The sequence below is a fragment of the Rana temporaria genome, chromosome 2 (assembly GCF_905171775.1).
Source record: "Rana temporaria chromosome 2, aRanTem1.1, whole genome shotgun sequence".
NCBI classification, from domain to species: Eukaryota; Metazoa; Chordata; class Amphibia; order Anura; family Ranidae; genus Rana; species Rana temporaria.
The window spans coordinates 229,990,662-230,008,162 of NC_053490.1; the positions used below are offsets into that span (position 1 = coordinate 229,990,662).

The 17,501-nt window shown below is 43.0% G+C and overlaps 1 protein-coding gene across 6 annotated transcripts in view; it reads right to left on the reverse strand.

Moving 5' to 3' along the window:
• GPM6B (glycoprotein M6B) overlaps positions 1 to 17,501 on the reverse strand; it is a 166,199-nt gene that overhangs the window by 25,763 nt on the left and 122,935 nt on the right. For 3 of the 6 annotated variants that reach the window (XM_040336537.1, XM_040336536.1, XM_040336539.1), the window contains exon 2: positions 12,781 to 12,894. The exons of the other annotated variants lie outside the window; for them this stretch is intronic. In XM_040336537.1, the coding sequence (XP_040192471.1) occupies positions 12,781 to 12,894 (114 nt within the window). The remainder of the gene's footprint in view (positions 1 to 12,780; positions 12,895 to 17,501) is intronic. 6 annotated transcript variants of the gene reach the window in all.

Below are 17,501 nucleotides of genomic sequence, written 5' to 3' on the forward strand. Positions count from 1 at the left end.
AAACGGGTAAGGGCTTGTTCACACCTAGGTAGTTTAGAACTGGATAATTTTGTTCAATGAGTGTGCTTTATCAGCAAACTAACTTATGCTTACAGAGGCTTGGGGCACATTAAGCCTGGTACAAACGGTTGAAATATTGGCCGGTTCAACAGGACTCGGCCGACATGCAGCCCTTGTTTACACCAGTCTGGATGGCTTCTGTCAAACCAGAATGTTGGAAAGCCAGCATCCGATCAGCGTTGGCAGCCAATGGCTCTTTTCTGTTTTTTAATTTTTATTTAGCCCGCGGGGTTGAACGAAAAAAGTAAGGCATGTACTTGGCATTACTTGCAGTGGCAGTGCAGTAGTACTGTCCTCCCAAGACACATGAAAACTCCAGTCAAACTAAATTTGAAAAGATATTGCTTTGAGCTACAATTCTCACCACTCAGATACATGCCGTTAAGAAAAAGATATTAATATGAAGCTTATGTAATAGAAGTAGTAAATACATATTAAATTCAGGATTTTTTTTTTTTTTTTAAACACAAGCATTTTATTCCGATTTAAAAATAAAAATTAGTACACAAACTAAAAATCTGATCATAGGTTTCTGGTGAATAAAATAAATTTCTTGCTCATACCTTAGTCAAACTGCCTCCTGATTTTTCTGCATTTCTGTATATGAATTAGTTTGAATATAATACATATAAGCTTATATATAACTACAGTAAAACCTTGGTTTGAGAGCGTTTTGCAAGACAAGCAAAATGTTTTAATAAGTTTTGACTTGATATACAAGCGATGTCTTGATATAGAAGAGTAGCGTCATGTCACAACGGAGTATAAAAAAAGAGAGGAGCCTCCAAGTGTAGCAATATGGTTACATGTAGCAACTTATTGTTACACTTAGAGGTGCCTCCCTTCTCTTCTATACCCTGTAAAAAAAAAAATGCTTTGATATACAAGTGCTTTGGATTACAAGCATGTTTCTAGAACTAATTATGCTCACAAACCAAGGTTTTACTGTATTGTGAAAGTATGTGCCTAGCATATTTTCCAATTTCTTATCTTTTGAAAACATTGAAAGCAAAATCGACCCGTTTATCCTGACAAATATTCTGTGAACTCCTAACTTCCTGTCTTAGCTGACAACACTGATTCTGCTGCAGTAAAACCCAAAGCAGTCTCATCAGCTCTGCCGAGTACTCCCCTACTGAAATAAATGCCTCTCTCCTCCGCACCATAGCATAAGGAAGGGAGGAGCCTTGTAGTCTAGGCAAGAAGAAATGAGCAGAGCTAACACTTCTTGAGTTTTCAGTGCAGCAGAGGCACTGTGTTGTCCGCTCACTACAGAAGCTACAGAGGCTGAATGATTTCTGGAAGATCAACAGGTATTTTGAAGCCTTTCAAAAGAATAAAACATGTTGGAAATGTAAATGCATTGAAGAGATGTACTGCACAGGTTTTATTCATTGCAAAGCCCAACTGGGTGGGACATGTACGAACATATGGGCACGCACAGTGGCCAAATGGTTAGCACGCACTTCTGTATGGCAGCACTAGGGTCGTTGGTTCGTATCCCAACAACAGCACTACCTGCCTACAGTTAGCATGGTCTTCCTGTGCCTGTATGGGTTTCTTCCAAGTACTCTGGTTTCCTCCCACACTCCAAAGACATGCTGGTGTAGGTTAACCACTTCAGCTACGGAAGGTTTCACCCACTTCCTGACCAGGCCATTTTTTGCGATACAACACTGCGTTGCTTTAACTGACAATTGAGTGGTTGTGCGACGCTGTACCCAAAAAAAAAGTATGTCCTTCTTCCCCTACAAATAGAGCTTTCTTTTGGTGGTGATTGATCACCTGTGGATTTTTTTTTGCACTATATACAAAAAAGGATTGACAATATTGAATAAAATATAATTATATATATGTAGAGATAGAGAGATAGCGAGATAGATATAGAGATAGATATAATTTTCCTACTTTCTGCTATAAAAAACATTCCCAATAAAATCTAAAAATCTAATTTCTTCATCAGTTTAGGCCATAGGTATAGCGTCTACAAACTATGGGATAGATTTAGGGACTTTTTTTTCACTAGTACTGTGACACAGCGGCGGACAAATTGGACACCAAGTGATACTTTTTTGGGACCAGTGACACCAATAAAGTGATCAGTGCCAAAAAAAAAAAAAAAAAAGAACTGTTGCAGAATAAATGACACTGGCAGGGAAGGGGTAAACACCAGGGGCCCATCAAAGGGTTAAATGTGTCCCTGGGGAGGTACTAAGGCTACCTTCACACTGGGGCCGCACCCCTCGTTTTAGCGCCGCTTTTCGGCTGCTAGCAGGGCACTTTTAACCCCTGCCAACGGCCGTGTTGCGGTACTTCCGAAGTGCTGCCCATGCATTTCAAACCGCCCCAAAATGCTGCTTGTAGGACTTTTCGCATCCTGCAAGCACACCACCCCATTGTGTAAGCACTCAGGGCTTTCACACTGGGGTGGCATGGGAGGCGGTTTTCAGGCACTTTACAAGCGCTGTTTTTAGCAGTAAAAACGCCCGAAAAAAGCCTTTGGTGTGAAAGTAGCCTCACTGTGTGGGGGATGGATGCACTGGAGGAAAAGAGATCCGCAAGTTGAAATACAAGATCGCTCTTTTGATCCCTGGCAGATCAGCGGTCTGCCTTGTTTACATAGGCAGAGCGCTGCTTATCCATCTTCTGAACGATCATGAGGTTACAGCGGCCGGACCCACTGTGCGATCACAGCGGGAGTGTCACGCGCGCCCCCCTATACGCCGTGCACAAAATCGCGTATGTGATGTTGTGCAGACGGGCCGCCCTGCCGCAGTATATATGCAGGGGGCAATCCAGCAGGGGTTAACTGGCCCCTGTCTAAAATGATATCTTAAACGATCTAACTATGGGTTTACATTCATCATTGCAACAAGCTTATACTACTCTGTTAGATTGAAACAAACATTATCACAACAAGCATTTTTTATTATTTATTTTTTAAATCTAACTCAGTACATGGTTTAAGTATCTTCGCTTAACTTATTGGCAAAGCTTTGCAACTGAAATCTGTGTCCAATACATATTATGGCATCCAATCCTTAATACTAGGAGCTTTTTTTCAGATTTCACAATACAAAACACATTTAAGAGCCTTTACTTGGCACTATAAAATTGTACAATGTCATTTAACTGAAAGAACACAACATAGACTTGCATCCTTACACAGGCCTCCATGGTCTACTACTGCCATAGACAATTTTGTAGTAGAGAAAAATAATGTGCTACTGTATTGTTTATAAACTCTGGATTTCTACCTCAGAATAATGTTGTCTTGGGCCATTTACAAATGTCCATTTTGATCAAAAAAAGAAATAAAAAAATATAAATAAAATAAAATAAAATATAGTACCAAATAATAAGTAAACCAAAAAATAAAAAATGCACAGAGAAACGTAAATTAAAAATGTAATTATTCATTTTTTCCTTAAGCTTGACGGCATACTGAATCTGAAAATAACCCTGAATATAAAACGACATAGTACAAACACATCAATGTCTCTTGCTTTCAAAGACCATTTTGTCCAAAGCATCACCAGAACCCCTTTGTTCAACACAGCAGAATAAAAAACATTTTTGTCCTCGGGCTTGTGAGCAGCCGTCACCATAGAAACAAGTTAATAATGGCCCAGCGACTTGCTCAGTGCTGCCTGTGTTCCTGGTTGAAAATTTAACACATTCACAGAAGGAGGGCCGGCTAAAACAAGGGCTGATATTATTAAGGGAATTGGTGCCATTTAAAAAAACATGTATAATAAGCAACTCTATAGATTAGTTGTAGGGCAAAATTTACGTTTACGTGAAAAAATAGTTACAAGATAAGGGGAATAGCTCTGTAACCCTCAATAAGCATACAAAAATAGTACGGATCCTCCGCCTATAAAGGACGTGCTCGTCAAGTGACCTCATTTGAAAGAAAGAAGAGCATTTGTCACAGTCAGGCCCATGTACTTTGCCTATACTGGACTGCTTAAGAAACATCTCATGGATTCTATGAGGTAATCCCATTTCCTGAGAACATCCCCCATGTTTTGGCAAAGCAAAAAGTTTTAATTGCTTCACTAGGCATGAGGCCAGGACTGGCCAAGCAATGTCAATGGTCAGCATTACAGCATCAGTGCCTACAGCTCATAGTCAACAGTACGCCTCACATATGGAAATCTGAAATGAGAACTGTCTGTTCTGTCCATAACAAGTACGATCCCTTCATTATTCATGCAAGTCAAAGCGTAAAATCAAATAGAAGAGAGATTGTAAAATACGGGAAAGACAATTTATCATTCAGCATCTTAACATCTCCAGCCAAAATTTTGTTCCTAAGTTGTGAACAGAGTAGGAAACAGAACCCCAACAGCATTTATTGCTGCCCGTGCCCCCTTGAAGAGGTCCACCATATAACTCCAATGTGGTCACTAGGACAGGAAGTGAACAGAATCTGAGAGCAACAAAGAAAGAAAATGAGGGAAATTCTTATCAAAATCAACAAAAATGGATAGAAAATTCCAACCTCTCTGGCTTGGGTTCAACTGAAAGTGGTTGTAAACTTTAGACGTGATATGAACAAAGCATATCCCTCTATATCATGTGCTTGTCTCAATCCAGAGCACTACGTGCCATTTCTCTGCTACCTTGTTTCACTTCTGACACCAAGAGAAAAATTATGACAGGGGAGGGCACGGTATGATGGACAGCCTCGGCTCTGTTCCTGTGTGTAGGGGGCGTGTGTCACTTTTGTCCAATCCGCTCTAAGAACTCTCCTCACTGACGCAACTTCAGCTCTCCGCCCCCTGCTTTTCAGAGCTGAGAAATTTTGTGTAAATTCTGCACTTTGAATGGCTGTAGGGGAAAGACGGCTTAGATAAAACATACATATAACTTATGTAGGAGGATTTGCTTCATCTCTGTGCATCATCTGAGGCTGGCCACTTCATCGGGAATACGTCAGGATTTACAACTACTTTAACTGCTTCCAGACTGCCCACTGTACGTTGCTTCTGCCTTGGGGTCTGGGGCACGCGCCGCCCGTGACCTGCTCCCACTGTGATTGGACACAGCAGGATCCAATCAGTGGATCTAGCAGCTCCGATCATTTATTGGAGAGGCAGAACGGAAAACTGCCTATGTAAACAAGTCAGACCGTCGTTCTGTTAGCGAGGAAGTGAGATCTTGTGTTCCTGCTAATCAGGAACACCGATGTCTCTTCGTCCAGTCAGTCCATCCCCACACAGGTAAAAATCACCCCCTTCCCTGCCAGTGTCATTTATACAGAAGCAGTGCATTCTTTTAGCCCTAATCACTGTATTAGTGTTACTTTTCCCCAAAAAGGGTCACTTAGTGTCCAATTTATCTGTTGCAGTCCAGATTTTTTTTTTAAAAAAAATCTAAATCGTTGACCACCACGATTACTAGTAAAAAATAAATAAATACAAATGCCATAAAAGCAATCCCATAGTTTGTAGACACCAACTTTAGCGCAAACCAATATACGCTTATTGGGATTTTTTAAACCAAAAATGTATGTAGCCGAATACATATTGGCCTAAATTTTTATTTTATTGGATGCGTTTTATAGCAGAAAGTAAAAAAAAAAAAAAATTCCCCAAAACTGTCTATTTTTTGTTGATAGCGCAAAAAATAAAAAGCCACAGCGGTGATCAAATTCCCCCAAAAGAAAGTTCAATTTGTGGGGGGGGGGGGGATATGTACTGAAAATATATGTAATAGATGAGAGGATAGATGAGAGGATATAATGTATCTATTATATAAAAAGATTTCTAATTTGCTTCTAGTTTTTGCTGTGTCCCTTTGCTATATAACAGATTACCGTGCCACCTGATTGGTTTTTGAGGTTCAGTTAGCTATAATACAGTGGCTAAAAAAAAAAAAAAAAAAAGCGCTAGGCTACACCGACTTTCCTCTGACTTTATAAACTGCCAAATACTCATAATTAAATGTCATCACCACTTGCTTTTTGTACTGTACCAAACACTGTTTACCATTTATTTAAAATGCATCACAAACATGGTCTTCATGTATGTTAGGTTGGCAGACATGTATTCCCTTTCAAAAGTTTGGTTTGAAAAAAAAATAAAAATTCTCCCACATTCCCCCCACAGCTGTGAAAGTTGTCAGGCAGTATTGTCTCTCAGGGTTCTCAGGAAGTCTAGACTTTTCATATGCAAAGCTGGGAAACTAGTGCCCTCCAGAACAGGAGCAGAAGGGGCAGCATATAATGCTGAAAGGAGAACAGTGCCTTGACCCGAATATGTCAAACATTAATTAAGGTCAGGAAACAATTGAAATAGTATGAGGATTACTCTAAAACTAAAATGCAGGGTCCACAAATTGCAGTTCAAAGACTGAATCTAAACTGGCACCCAGAAAAAGTGTTTAGAGATGGGGCATTTTAGAAAGTATGTATTTTTCGCTGGGAAAAAAAAAAATACAGTTAGGTAAATTAACCACTTAAGACCCAGACCAAAATGCAGGTAAAAGATCAGGCCCCTTTTTGCAATTCGGCACTGCGTCGTTTTAACTGACAATTGCAACAACAAAATTGGCGTCCTTTTTTCCCCACAAATAGAGCTTTCTTTTGGTGGTATTTGATTACCTCTGCGGTTTTAATTTTTTGCGCTATAAAACAAAAAGAGCGACAATTTTGAAAAAAATTCAATATTTTTTACTTTTTGCTATAATAAACAACCCCCAAAAATATATAAATTTTTTTTTTTCTCAGTTTAGGCCGATACGTATTCTTCTACCTATTTTTGGTAAAAAAATAAAAAAAATAAGTGTTTATCGGTTGGTTTGCGCAAAATGTATAGCGTTTACAAAATAGGGGATTGTTTTATTGTCTTTTTTATTTTTATTTTTTACTACTAATGGCGGCGATCAGCGATTTTTTTCATGACTGCGGCATTATGGCGGACACTTCAGACAATTTTGACGCATTTTTGGGACCATTGTCATTTTTACAGCAAAAAATGCATTTAAAATGCATTGTTTATTGTGAAAATGACAACTGCGGTTTGGGAGTTAACCACAGGGGGCGCTGATGGGGTTATGTGTGACCTGAAGTGTGTTTACAACTGTAGGGGGTGTGGCTGTAGGTGTGACGTCATCGATTGTGTCCCCCTATAAAAGAGATGACACGATCGATGCTGCCGCCACAGTGAAGAACGGGAAAGCCGTGTTTACACACGTCTCCCCCCGTTTTCAGCTCCGGGGACAGATCGTGGGACTCCAGCGGCGATCGGGTCCGCAAGTCCTACGGTCCCGGAGCGTCGGACCGGGTCACGGGAGCGCGCCTGCGACCCACGGCTGGGTACTAGTACATAACGTACCTGTACGTGGATGTGCCATTCTGCCGACGTATATGTGCAGGAGGCGGTCCTTAAGTGGTTAATCAGTGAAGCTAATGATGCTGGCCCTACAGTATTTTAAAGGATCACAGGAGTGCAGTACATTCTGCACTCCTGTGACCGATTTTTTCAGCAGACAATAGGCTGAAAGCCCCTGTCTGCTGATGTCACAGAGCCAGTCCAGGCTCGGGCAGGATCGCAACAAAAGGAGTCAGGATCTGCCCACATGCCTGGACCGGCTCCCGCCCCCTCCACCCACCACCCAGCGCTCCAGGGAGGGGGGACAGAGCAGAGAGTGGTGACTGACGGTCAAAATCTCTCTGCTCAGGGAGCTGTGAGAACTGAGCGATCAGCGGTGTTCAATCGCTCGGTTGTTAGTCTTAGAGGAACCAGGGGTACAGATGAAGCATCGGACACTGCATCCACCTAGGCAAGTATGACTATTAAATGAAAAAACAAAAAAACAAAAAACAAACATATACTGCTCTTTAGACAACACTTGTACTAACATACAGGCACCTTCTTCATACCCATGTGGAACCTTTTGAATACCAGTCATAGACTTCACATAGGCCCATGACATCTCAAGTCCAAATTATGTCACACGCCTCCATACACTAAATCAATCTTCTGCCAAATGGCAAACACAAAAATTTCAAAATTCAACTTCACGTTTAACCATTTAAGGACCCGCTCATGTACATATACGTCGGTACTTTAAAGATGGATATCTTGGTAACGGCAGCAGCCGCTGCCACAACCGAGATATCCATCTTTCCTGTGAGCGGTCCTGTTCGCCACGAGATCATCGTTATCGGCGGCGGGAGAGGGCAATCGCGTCCTTTTTCCTGCTCAGGTGGCATACTAGTGAGGGCAAGATGGCCCCCACCCGTCTCCATAGCATAGCTGGGCAGAAGCGACGTCAAAACGTCACTTCCACCCATGCTTCTAAAAAGGCATATTTTCTTGTTGTCATTTTTTCAAATGACAATTATTTTTTTTTTGCATTTTAGTCTAAATATGGGATCTGAGGTCTTTGACCCCAGATCTCATGTTTAAAGCAGTGGTTCACCCTCAGTGACATGATTTTACCATCGAGACAGGCATTGTAGCGCGAGCTACAGTATGCCTGTCCCGATTTTTTTAACCCCGGACTGACAGTGTAATCGTACATTATAGATTTCGGCTCCCGCGGGGAATGGGCGTGCCTATGGAGAGGGAGGATGATTGACGGCCGGCCCTGGCACGTCACTCTCCCCGAAGACAGCCGGAGTAGGTCTCGGCTCTTCATGGCGCCTGCGCACAGGCTATGCGCAGGCGCCGTGAAGAGCCAAGCCTATTTCGGCTATTTCCGGAGAAGCGTGACGCGCCAGAGCCGGCCGTCAATCATCCTCCGTCTCCATAGGCACGCCCATTCCCCGAGGGGAGTCGGTATCTTCGATGTACGAGTAAACGGTGAGTACGGGGAAAAAAAATCGGGACAGGCATACTGTAGCTCGCGCTACAATGCCTGATTTTATGGTAGAACAAAAAATTTTTTTTTTTTTGGGTTTATAGGGTGAACCCCCGCTTTAAGAGGACTTGTCATGCTTTTTTTCTATTACAAGGGATGTTTACATTTTTTTTTGTGTGTAAAAATTAATAAAATAAATAAAAAATAAATAAGAAAAAAAAATATTTTTTTAAAGTGCCCCGTCCCGACGAGCTTGCGCGCTGAAGCCAGCGCATACATGAGTAGCGCCCGCATATGAAAACGGTGTTTAAACCACACAAGTGAGGTATCACCGCGATCGTTCGAGCGAGAGCAATAATTCTAGCCCTAGACCTCCAACTCAAAAGATGTCTTATTTTTAAATTTAAAAAAGTGATTTTTTTCCCCAAAAAAGTGCGCTTGTAAGACCGCTGCGCGAATACGGTAAGACAAAAAGTATTACAATGACCGCCATTTTATTCTCTATGGTGTTGGAAAAAAAATATATAATGTTTGGGGGGTTCCAAGTAATTTTCTAGCAAAAAAAACTGTTTTAATCTTGTAAACACCAAGTCTGAAAAACAGGCAAGGTCCTTAAGTGGTTAATGTCCCTTTAAATAGGCGCTTACAGGTGCACTTTGAGTGCACTGTATAAACCGGCTACATACAGTATACAGCACTGCATTACAGCAATGAGGTGAAAAATTCCTGTTCCACTACTAGAACAAAACATTTTCAAGCTGAGCACTGTTCAGCAAAGCATCCTCTGATTGGCTGAGGCGGAGAGGTGAAGAGGTCAAACTCTAGCTCAGCCAATCGGAAGAGGAGCAGCTTTCAAGTGGTATAACAAAATGATGCCTGCAGCTACAGGTATCATCCCTGTATTGTTTTTTTCAGCAGGAGATCAGCTATTTTGTAGATGCCATCCAAGTGGCTAACTAGCTGATGGGCAGGCAGGAGGTAATTCCCCATCCTGCTGGTGCCTCTCCAGGATCTCTGTCCCACCAGAGAACCTTGAACTGAAACCAGCCAATCCACCAGCTTACTATAGAGCCCATGGAGGACCAGAAGGTCTACAATGAGCTCTATGGTATAGAAAACGGAACGAGGCGAGTACTATTGTCACTTCCGATTTCCCTGGATATTAACGGCACCATTTTTAAATTGGCAAAAGCATCTGAACACACCGATCTTGGTGTAATCAGATGCTTTTAGGGCATGGGAGACATTTGGGGCCCGATACAACCTAGATCTTTCCACAAAGAGTACCGGTCACTGCCTATTGCTGTCACAAGTGATGTGACAAAAACCGCGTTAAAAAAAAAAAATCACACATGTGAGATATTGCCGCAAGCGTAAAAGCAAGAGCAATAATTCTAGCACCAGACCTCTATAACTCTAAACTGGTAACCTGTAAAGGCTTACAAAGTATCAGCTATGGAGATTTTTAAATATCGTAGTTTGGCACCATTCCACAAGTGTACTATTTTAAAAAGAGTGACAGGTTTAGTATATGTACTCGGCTTAACACCATACTTTATATTTTACCAAACAATGGGTATTATAGTGTGTTTGTGTGCACTAAAGTGCATTTGTCCCCAAAATAATGGGGCAGATCCACATACATACACTGCGCCCGGCGCAGATGTAGGATACGCTACGCCGCTGTAACTTACTTGGCTTTGGTTTGAATGCTCAATGAATTTGAGCCGTAAGTTACGGCGGCGTAGTGCATCTCTCGTGGCGTAAAGGCGCGGAATTCAAATTGGGCGGGTAGGGGGCGTGTTTCATTTAAATGAAGCGCGTCCCCGCGCCGAACGAACTGGGCATGCGCCGTCCGTAAAAACTCCCAGGGTGCATTGCTCCAAATGACGTCGCAAGGACGTCATTGTTTTCAACGTGAATGTAAATGGCGTCCAGCCCCATTCAAGGACGACTTACGCAAACAACGTAAAATTTACAAAATTAGACGCGGGAACGACGGCCATACTTAACATTGAGTACGCCACCATATAGCAGCTTTAACTATACGCCGGAAAAAGCCGAACGGAAACGACGTAAACAAAATGCGACGGCCGGTCGTACGTTCGTGGATTGTCGGAAATAGCTAATTTGCATACTCGACGCGGATTACGACGGGAACGCCACCTATCGGACGCAGAAAAATTGCATCCAAGATCCGACGGCGTACGAAGACGTACGCCTGTCGGATCTAACACAGATGCCGTTGTATCTTGTTTTGTGGATACCAAAACAAAGATACGACGTGCAAAATTTGAAATTACGCGGCGTATCAAGAGATATGCCGCGTAATTTCTTTGAGGATCTGCCCCAATGTGTTCAAGAAATCGCCGCACAAATACCATGTGACAAATTATAAAACCCACCATTTTTAGTCTCTAGGACCTCTGCTAAATATATCCAAGTGGTTAATACAGCGCTCCCAGGAAGCACACCTGTTTGTGCAGTAGCAAAGGGACATTAAAACGTGGAGTTATGCTTTATGTGGGCAGTAGAGGCACTGGCATTTTAGAGTCAAATGACAGGGGCCCTTCATCTTGCCCAGGTCAAAAATGGAGTACTATTTTAAACATTTGGCTTAGGATCAAATGAGGATTTACGTGCATTCTGGTATTGGTTTGAAGGTAAAACAAAAAGGAATGCACTACAATGCAAAGGATAGGATTGGCCGGGCTCACCATGAGATTTTCCAAAAAGTTGAAAATATGTGCGTCATAAAGAGAGCCTCCAAATGACACATCTGATCATTTACCAGCTTCTAGCAGTTTATAAATGGCCCAGTAATAACAAGCAATGATTTAAAACTGCAGCACTTGTTATCTTCTATCAGGCTATGTCAAGTTTGTAGACTAAAACTGACCCCATATGGTGCAATTGCACCAAAATTAAGAATGCCACATGACAATCATGAATCTGGCCCCATACTGCACTGGTAACATGCACTAATCAGTAGATGTACATGAAACAAACCCTTCTATACAAGTTGTACCTGAGTATCTGCAATCTTCTCTACATCAATTCAATTCCAGAATGTTTAAACCTTGTCTGAGCAGTCAGAAAGCAGGGGGCAGAAAGCCAACGTTACACTCAGTGAGGAGAGCTCTGAGAGCTGACTGGAGGGACGGGACACACCCCCTTCACACAGCACACAGGAAGAAAGCCAAGGCGCTCAATCAGATTTTTTTGGGGGGGGGCATTAAGAAAACTTGTCAGACGTGATAGCAGAGAAAGTAAGCGGCTGAAAAAAAGTGACAGTGCTCTTAATTGAGACAAGTACACACTATAGGAGGATAGGTCTTGTTCATATTTAATGTTTGAGGTTTACAACCACTTTAAGATATCTACTTTCTAAATCTCGGACATTAGGTGGTTCTGTGAAAGATGAAAATTTTCACAGTTTCTAAGTGTGGATGTTTATTTCATTCTTGCATATCTGCAAGCTTGTAATAAAGAAGACACCAATACATTGCTGACTGGGGTTGCACAAGGCCTCTTCTCGCTATTGGGTAGTCCAATGAGCAGCAGCCATTTTACAAAAAAATATGTTTTTTTTTTTCAAGGAGTTGTAACTTTCATTTCAAATGCTGAACTGGTCCCTATAAAAGCACAACCATCAGTAGCCTGCTCCACCTTTGTCATTAATGTTTTAATGATCAGCATTTTTATGGTATTCATTACACATGTACAACCACGACTGGCTGTATTATACATCATAAAGAAAATAAAAAGGGTATTTCAATTGCACAAGAGTCAGTCATCTGCCAGGCACATCACAATGTGTAATCTGGACAAACAAATGTGATAAGCAGTAGCTATTAACTACTGTACTCCATGTGAACTCGGAATCTATCCCATCCATTCATTTACCTCCAGTCCCCAAGGGACTCATACTGCCGCTCATTGCTGGCACTTGCTGTGGCCTTGAACTCCCGTACATCCAGTGGTACCTGCCAATTTCCATTTCAGGTCTGCTGCTGTTCACTGCCAATTTTAGGTGGTAAAAAGTCAGTGTTCTCCTGCATACGATTTGAAATCAAATCCACAATTTACAGGCAAAGCTATTTAGCACTATCTAGTAATGATTATCTCTACTGTTCTACTTGTACAGATAAGATAGGTTAATATAGCATGACTGAACACTAATGCCTGTTAATGATGGTTAGGAAGATGCTGTTTTAGAAAGTGTAGAAAAGGTCACACAAATAAGGTGGCTTTGCCATGATTGCAGTAAACCTTGCATTGGGACTTCAGCAATATTCACGTTGACACTTCATGGAGTACTAAATTGCACCGGTCATTTGCTGCAACACCCCCCCATCTAGATTATAAAAAACATTCATGTGATCGTAATCATAAAACCGCTTTACATAAGAATCTATTGCCAGATAAGTCTGCAAGCAATTACTCGTTTAAAAAAAAATTCCACAGTTAGTTTGACCTTAAATTATGGGAGGAAGTTCCATGTACCAGTCTTCATAATCATCCCCCAAGGTGGAGCAGAAACCTTGAAGGGCCGGACCACATGGGGCTGAAATCACACTGCAACAAAAAGAAGTGTATGCACTACTTAAAAAAAAAAAAACCTGCAACCGGATTGCATGGTACTTCTGTACCAATGCAATTCGTGACCTGCATTTGGGGTATCATTAGCAATTCATTGGCACCCACTGCAGATCGCAGGTGCATTGTGTTTTGAACATGGTGTAGAAAACACAGGTTTCCCACACCGGTTCTGGTGTAAACAGGCACTAAAGCAGACCCAAAACCTCATTTTGAAAAGCGTAAAAGAGGGTTATAACATCAGTATTTTTTGCCATCTTTGTCCCATTAGGGAGATTTACCTTTACTTCCTGTTCCACAGCCTGAAATAGGAAGTAAGGATATCCCTGCAAATCAGGGAATCCCTTGAGCCCTCCATATCACCAGAACTAGTGACCCTATTGGAAGATTTCCCCCCTACTATACTTTTCTGGGGAGGACTCAAAATTAGTTTTTTTAACCACTTTTACTGGTAACCAAGCTAGTGGACTTTGTTCACTTCTGTGGTGCGGAGCTGTCGTTATTCAGCGAGATACCACATGGGCAAAAACTATGCCGTCAAACCTCTGAAATTTTGAGGTGCACAAAAGCAGGTCCACATGAGTTTGATGTAAAGACACTTGCGTTGCTCTGACCTCAAGCCTACAGAACACCTTGGAATGAAATGGAAATAAAAGCCTGTTTTTTCAATCCAACATCAGTAGCCAACTTGACAAATGCTCTTTTTACTAAAGACACACTTTTTTGGTAAGCCTTTCCAGAAAAGTGGGCCGTTCTAGCCATAAAGTTGGGGAGAAACTGCATATTTTTGTCCAGTTGTTATGGAACAGGTTACCCAACAAGCTCAAATATATATGATGATCAGGTGTCCCCAAACGTTTTTGGCATCCTCCAAACTAAGGCAGGCAATACATAGAGCAAATTATTTTCCTGCAACCACCATTGATCAACTTGGGTACATTCAGCATACATGGTTCAAATCTCGGCCGGTTCAGCAAGAGATTCGAACAGTGTATGGCCTGCCTAAATAGGGGCCATAATGTCACCTGATTTCTGCCCCTTTGTTTACATGTGCTACGAAGTGGAGGATGACTTGTCCTGCAGCTGACTGGACCAGAAAGTAGCAAAGTGAAAATTCAGATTGAGAGTTTGGAGGATGCCCATGCTCACCTCTAGTTACAAACCATGTCTAGGAAGTTGTATTGAAGCTCCACATTCCAAGACTGTCCAAAAGCACTCCACAGAAAAGTAAACTAAGAGACTGCAAATAAAAAGGGATTTTTAATACAGCTTACCTGTAAAATCCTTTTCTTGGAGTACATCACGGGACACAGAGCGGCATATTCATTACTATATGGGTTATATGGAGTACCTTCAGGTGTTGACACTGGCAATCTCAAACAGGAAATGCCCCTCCCTATATAACCCCCTCCCATAGGAGGAGTACCTCAGTTTTGTAGCAAGCAGTATGCCTCCCAAAATGGTCCCCAAAAAGAGGGGTGGGAGCTCTGTGTCCCGTGATGTACTCCAAGAAAAGGATTTTACAGGTAAGCTGTATTAAAAATCCCTTTTTCTTTATCGTACATCACGGGACACAGAGCGGCATATTCATTACTATATGGGATGTCCCAAAGCAATGCTCACAATGAGGGGAGGGAGAACATCTCCAAGACAAAAGGATTTAATTTAGAGAATACTCAAATCATAATAAATCCAACTTAGTTGAGAAAAATAATCTTAAATTTTAAATTTAACTCAAAAAAGAGGAGCCCCCGGATTCCGAGGGTCTCAAACTGCAGCCTGCAGCACTGCCTGCCCAAAGGCTGTATCAGAATTCCTTCTTACGTCCAACTGGTAGAACTTTGTAAACGTGTGGACAGAAGACCAGGTTGCCGCCTTGCAAACTTGAGCCATAGAGATCTGGTGGTGTGCTGCCCAGGAGGCGCCCATGGCCCTAGTAGAATGAGCCTTTAATGATACTGGAGGAGGCAACCCTTTCAAGCCGTAGGCCTGAGTGATTAATTGCTTAATCCACCTAGAAATGGTGGACTTTGCAGCTGCCTGCCCCTTCTTGGGCCCATCCGGTAATACGAACAGCACATCTGTTTTCCGGATCTTCTTTGTAGCTTTAAGATAGGCCTTCATGGCCCTGACGATATCCAAGGTATGCAGCAACCCTTCCTTTCTGGAAGTAGGTTTAGGGAAGAAGGATGGTAATACCAAATCCTGGTTCAAATGAAAACTGGATACAACCTTCGGTAGGAAGGAAGGATGAGGGCGGAGAACGACCCTGTCCTTATGAAAAATAAGATATGGTTCCTTACAGGATAAGGCCGCCAGTTCCGATACTCTTCTTGCGGAAACTATGGCGACCAAAAATACTAACTTTTTTGTCAGTAAAACCAAAGGAATTTCAGCCATACGGCTCAAACGGTTGTTTCTGTAAACTTGACAGAACAAGGTTTAAATCCCACGGGCAAAGCGGGGATTTAACTGGAGGTTTAATACGCAAGACCCCTTGAAGGAAGGTCTTAACCAGCGAGTGGGTGGCCAGCGGCCGCTGAAACCACACTGACAGAACAGAAATCTGTCCTTTGATTGTGCTTAATGCCAATCCTTTATCCACTCCTAGCTGGAGAAAACTTAATACTCTATCGATGGTAAATTTGCGAGAAAGCCATCGCTTGGACTCACACCAGCCTACATAGGCCTTCCAGACCCTGTAATAAATCACCCTAGAGACGAGTTTCCTGGCTCTGATTAGGGTAGAGATTACTTTCTGAGACAGACCTCTACCCCTGAGAATCAGGGATTCAGTTTCCAGGCCGTCAAATTTAGATGCCGTAAGGCAGGGTGGAGGATCGGACCTTGCGATAGCAGGTCTGGCCGTAGAGGAAGAGTCCAAGGGTCTCCCACTACCAGCTTTAAGATTAGTGAGTACCATGCCCTTCTGGGCCATGCTGGAGCTACCAGGATGACTGGTATGTGCTCCACCCGGATCCTGCGCCGCAGGCGGGGTAGTAACTGGAGCGGGGGAAACGCATAAAGAAGTTTGAACTGATGCCAAGGGCAAACCAACGCATCGGTTCCGCAGGCCATCGGATCCCTTGAGCGGGACATGAACCTGTCTAGCTTCTTGTTGAGTCTCGATGCCATGATATCCACGTCCGGCACTCCCCATCTTTGGCAGAGTGCTTGAAAGATTTGTGGATGCAGAGACCATTCCCCCGGCAAAAGAGTCTGGCGGCTTAAGAAGTCCGCCTGAAAGTTGTCCACTCCTGGAATGAATATTGCCGATATGCAGGGCACATGAGCCTCTGCCCATAGGAGAATCAAGCTCACCTCTCTCTGAGCGGCTTGACTCCTGGTTCCCCCTTGGTGATTTATGTATGCCACGGCCGTGGCATTGTCTGATTGAATTCTCACCGGGAACCCCTGCAATCTTGACGTCCAAGCCCTGAGGGCTAGTCGAGCAGCTCTGAGCTCCAAGATGTTGATGGGCAACTGCTTCTCTGGCGTTGCCCAAGTACCTTGGCGAGTGCAACCATCCAAAATTGCTCCCCAGCCCGTCAGGCTGGCGTCTGTGGTCACTATCTTCCAAGCCACTGGGCTGAAAGACTTCCCCTTCAGTAGATTCTGAGGGTCTAACCACCAGCACAGACTTTGTTGGACTCTTGATGAGAGCGGCAACGGGATATCCAAGGCCTGCGGCCTTCTGCTCCATGCTGACAGGATGGCTGCCTGCAGGATGCGAGTGTGGCTCTGGGCGTATGGTACCGCCTCGAATGTGGCCACCATCTTGCCTAGTAATCTCATACATAGGCGAATAGTCGGTTCCTTCTTGCTTAGAACCAGTAGGATTAATTCCTTGATGGCTTTGACCTTCCTCAGAGGTAGAAACACTCTTTGTTGTTCTGTGTCTAATCTCATGCCGAGATATTCCAACTGCCTTGTGGGCAGGAAAGCTGACTTTTCTCGATTTAGGACCCAGCCGAACTTCTCGAGGTATTGGACCGTGAGGGCCACTGCTCGCTCCAAGCCGGGAGACG